The sequence below is a fragment of the Tympanuchus pallidicinctus genome, unplaced genomic scaffold (assembly GCF_026119805.1).
Source record: "Tympanuchus pallidicinctus isolate F22 unplaced genomic scaffold, pur_lepc_1.0 scaffold13, whole genome shotgun sequence".
Classification (NCBI taxonomy): Eukaryota; Metazoa; Chordata; class Aves; order Galliformes; family Phasianidae; genus Tympanuchus; species Tympanuchus pallidicinctus.
This window is the reverse complement of record NW_026294648.1, coordinates 2,724,083-2,728,713: the sequence shown is the minus strand read 5'-3', so window position 1 is coordinate 2,728,713 and position 4,631 is coordinate 2,724,083. Positions and strand designations below refer to the sequence as shown.

Here is a 4,631-nt window from a genome sequence, read left to right as displayed (position 1 = left end):
CCAGCAGCAGCCTCTGTCTCTAGCTGCAGCGGAAGGGAAAAGGTCATCGTGCCTGAAGCCCCTGGCCATCAGGAGCTTTGCGCAACTGCTCTGGACAGCCTCGGCAAACAGGACGAAGCAGCAGGATCGGGCAAACAGAAAACTGCTCCACCGAGCCCAGCCATCCCTGACGCAGCAGTGGAGAACACTGTGCAATCCCCCGTGCCACAAGTCCCAACAGAAGCTGTGGCTGTACGCATCACGCAGCAGGACCTGACACAAGCTCAGCAAGCAGCGGGAGCAGCAAAAGCAGACGAGGCCCAGAAGGCCGCACACAGATCTGGGCCTGATCCCGAAGAGCTTACAGCAGCAATGGCTGCCCACAGAGAAGCTGCACGCGCTTTCTCACGCTGGGGCTACAAGTCAGGGCACCACGGAGGGCCAAGGGCCTATCGGTACCCAGCCGCCATGAAGCCGTGCATCCGGTGCCAAGAGATGGGCGCTAGGCTGTGGCTGCACCATGAGACTCGAAAGCCATGTCGAAAGATCCTGTCAGAGGACACAAAGCTTCTGACAAAGATGGCTAAAAGTTGTGCGGCCTGTACTGGGCACAGCCTAGACGAATACTGGGAAATAAAAAGGCAGGTGAGGAACACCAGGAAGCAGAGAGCAAGGCAGAAACTCCCGTGTGTTCCAGAGCACGAGCCACAGGGCACGGCAAAGGAGGATGAGCTGGAAGAAGCTGATGATGAAGAGCCAAAGATCATAAGCCACTGGGTCAACCCCAGGATCGCAGCCTTCATCCGGGACCCGCAGGCTTCTCCTCAGCAAACGCCCGGCTCTTCCAGCATCACGGACACAGAGGTTTTGGGAGAGTCAGATGGCCAGGCACAGAGCACGGCTCTTCCTGCCTCAAGGCACGCAGATGCCAAGGCTGGAGGTGATACGCACGATGGCCATGGGATGCCAGCATCCACACCAACAGCGGAAGAGGAGAACGCTCCAGCTTCATCTCTCCTGAGCGAACAGAGCCCAGCGGCGAGGGATGAGAGCCAGAGGCCGTGTCTGCATGAGCCAACAGCCTGTGCCATTCCTCTGCAGGACACAGCCCAGGCCATGGTGAGTCCAGGCGTCGGGAAGTGCTGGAGGAGACAGGTGGGCCGACCCCCTGTCAGACTGAGCCGCACCGAGCGTGGTCAGCTGTCGGGGCATGGCGGGGGCTGCTGCAGGGAGCCCCCAGGCCCAGCAGGTGCCACATGAGGAGCTGCTCTCTTCCCAGCCAGCTCTGTGGAGCAGGGTGGCAGCGGCCCATGCGGCTGCGCCACCAGGACAGGTTGCAGGAGCATTTGCAGCAGAGCCATGGAGGGCAACCCAGGGAAATGTCCCAACTCACTTCTTTCTTCTTGCCTTCTCTTGCAGGAGAACAAGCTGGAAGAGAATGAGACACTGCCCGGCAATGGGGTCCCGCAGGGAGACACGGCCAGCGTGCCCACCTTGCCACCAGAGCAGGCAGTGGCTCAGGCAGCCGCAGCACAGCACGTGCCCGCAGCTGAGGCACCAACATCTGCCAGCGGCACCCGCGAGCTGCCTGATCTGCCAGCAGCAGCCTCTGTCTCTAGCGGCAGAGGAACGGAAGAGGTCTTTGTGCCTGAAGCCCCTGGACAACAAGAATCTCTCCCGTCTTCTGGCGCGAGTCGCGGTGAGCGCCGGCCACGGCGCAATCTGCTCAGGAGGGCGCTTGGGCGGCTGCTCAGGGTTTGCTGCTGCTGCTGCATCACAAGGCAGGAAGAGTAGCGGTGTCGGGCCACCAGTACCAGGCGACTTCTCAGAGCTGATCTCGCCCAGGCATGCCGAGACTGCGACGCTGGCTCCAAGATGAGACCAAGACCTTGGCCTGAGACAACAGCCCATCTTGCTAGAGGACACAATCCTCTCCACCCGTGGCAGGTCGATTTAACTGGGCCCCTCCCTCCGCCTGAGGGAGTGAGATATGCCCTCACCTGCCTCAGTCAGGTCCCTTCCAACCCAAGCCATTCTGTAATCCTACCTGATTCTACAACTGTGCTTTACAACTTCTCTGGTTTACAGACCTTCAATCAGATTGTAGCTCTTGCTTGATAATAAATCCACCAACATTTAACACCCCAGAAAGACGTTTGAATTCTCTCGCCAACTCCTTATCTCACGAATTCACAAGACCTGGGCATAAGAACTCATAGGAACATAAAAAAGCAGAAGGCTCTCTCCCAGCTCTGAATAAGGGATCCAAATTGCCTAACTACATTCTGCACAGACCAGAGGGCACTCACACCCCATGTCGTGGTTGCCCCCATCAGCTGTGCTAGCTCCACTCCTGCAGATTTCCAGCTTTCCTCCAGGCAAAATCCCAAGCAAGCCCCAAGTGCCATGCTTGCTCCCACAGCTGGCTCTGCCTGGACAAGGAACCTTGGGCTCCCAAGACGACAGCCGTTTTTACTCTTGCAGACACGCAGACTTTGCAGTGAGTTAGAATTTGCAAGGCTAAGCATAGACCCGTGAAAACATGGGACAGCAAGCAATGCATACATCTGGCAATTACATTTTGGCTACTGCTGACTTCTGTTCTTCACAACTGAAGCACCTGAAAAGACAGAGCCGTGGGGGTGACCGTGATTGCTAGGCTGATTGCCTCTGTGGCCAGGATGTTTCTTTCTCATCCGGTACCTCTGGGCAGAGACTTTGAATGCTGTCATTATTCCATGCCTGCAAGACGTGGTTGAAGTTAAGGCATGGATCTGAAAGCCACCCCAGAACTTCTGGGTCGGTAATGCTGTTGGATTGCTTGTAAACATTCTGCTGTGAGGGTTTTTGTTTGTTTGTTTGTTTTTGAGTATTCCGGTGTGATCTAAAGCTCAGTACAGGCCAGTGGCTACCAAAGCTGGATCAGTGGGAGAGCTTGGGCCTGGCCCCCTTATTTGCTCAGACAGCCACTGCTATGCGAGCAGCTCCGTGGTGTGCTCTAACCCCTCACTCAATACAGCGACCAGAGCCTGAAGCCTAACCGATGGCAGGTTTATTCATCTGCTTTGTGAAGGGGTTTGACCAAGTTCTTGACCAAGTCTTGCCAGCTCTTGAAGTTCAATCCCACCCACGCCCTGCTAGTCAAACTGCTCAAGAGCTTTTCTTCAACAGCATTTATTGCACCAAAAGCTGGCTGTCCTGGCACATTCTCTGGGGAGGATTCCCCTTAGATATCCCCCTTCAGCCAGCTGTTGCTGGCCACCTGCGCCACGCTGGGCCGGGAGGATGGTAAGAACTGCAGCAGCTGGACAAGGAGGGCCTGGCAGGGCTCCGGCAGCGCGGACACCCCCCTCAGGTGCTGGACCCCATCCTTCTGATGCTGGATGGTGTTGCAGAGGCAGCCGTGGAAGGGCAAGCTGCCAGTCACCACGGCAAGAAGGACCACCCCCAGGCTCCAGATGTCCAACTTCTTGGCATCGTGGGGGTAATGCAGCCACATCTCCGGGGCCATGTAGGCTTCTGTTCCGCAGAAGGTGCTGCTCAGTTCTGGGTAGCTGCTCATTTCCTTGCTGAGGCTAAAGCCAGCAATCTTGGCCTGGCGGCCATCAGCACTGAGCAGTGTGTTCTCACACTTGAGGTCACGATGCACGATGTTGCGGTCGTGGAGGCAGTGCACGGCCCCCACCACCTGCACAAAGATGTCCCGGGCGTCGGGGACGCAGGGCAGCTTGCCCAGCTGCTGCAGCCGCTGCTGCAGGTCGAAGGCTGCCGACTCCATCACGATGTAGACCATGCCGTCGGTCAGCTCAAAGATCTCAAAGATGAGCACGATGTTGGGATGATCCAGCTCACGCAGGATGGAGAGCTCCCGGGGCAGAAACTTCTCCACAAATTCTGGAGAGGCCCTTCGCTTGTCCACCATCTTGATAGCTAGGGGGACCGTGTACTTGGGGGAGGTGGCCGCCCTCACCGTGGAGAACGCACCCTCTCCTAAGGTCTCCCCCAGCGTGAAGCCCAGCTTGTGGAGGAGCTTCTTGTCTTTGTCAGTGTTTGGCATCTTAGCTGGTCCGCATAGGACGAAAGCGTGCCTGCAGTCGACCTTCACAAACCTGCAGTGGTTCCACAGGTGCCCTGTGGGGCTGAGGGTCCACCCAGGCACTGCGACAAAGTGTGACAGTGCCTCACTATGACTGCGATGTCAACGTGGTCCGACGGCTCTGCGCTGCTCCTGGGTGTCCCAGCTCGTCATGCATACGCACTGGGAGAACTGCCAGCACTGAATATATGTACATATATATATATTTACCTGTTTCTGCTCTTGAGTTGTCAGAACAGGGACTGTCTGATGACAAGAGTTTAAATGTGACTGTTCTGGAGCAAATAATCACTTTGGAGACCCAGAGCTATTTTCTGCAGGATATTAAAATCAGGTATTAAAATCAGAACTACGCAAAATGGCACCAGAGAGTGATTTGTACCACCTCTAATTACAGGACACCTCGGCTGGGTGTCAAGATTTAGTTTTTGATTATGACGGTGCAGGAAATGGTTTCTCAAGGTGGGCTTTCCAGCTTGGGGCGGTGCGGAAGGGGAGCCTGCTCTTTCAGCAGAAACAGCTTTGTGAACTTCTTTGAGTTGCGCTCCCGTGATTT

The 4,631-nt window shown here is 56.2% G+C and overlaps 1 protein-coding gene across 1 annotated transcript; it reads right to left on the bottom strand.

Annotated features, from left to right (window-relative positions):
* Positions 1-3,112: 3,112 nt before the first annotated feature.
* On the bottom strand, positions 3,113-4,159 carry LOC128076056 (testis-specific serine/threonine-protein kinase 6-like). The gene has a single exon (XM_052673362.1). It carries the CDS (start codon positions 4,034-4,036, stop codon positions 3,206-3,208), a length of 831 nt encoding a protein of 276 aa, XP_052529322.1. The 5' UTR covers positions 4,037-4,159; the 3' UTR covers positions 3,113-3,205.
* Positions 4,160-4,631: the final 472 nt, after the last annotated feature.

Coding starts and splice junctions, on each gene's coding strand:
- LOC128076056 (XM_052673362.1), bottom strand. CDS start 4,036: ATGCCAAACACTGACAAAGACAAGAAGCTCCTCCACAAGCTGGGCTTC.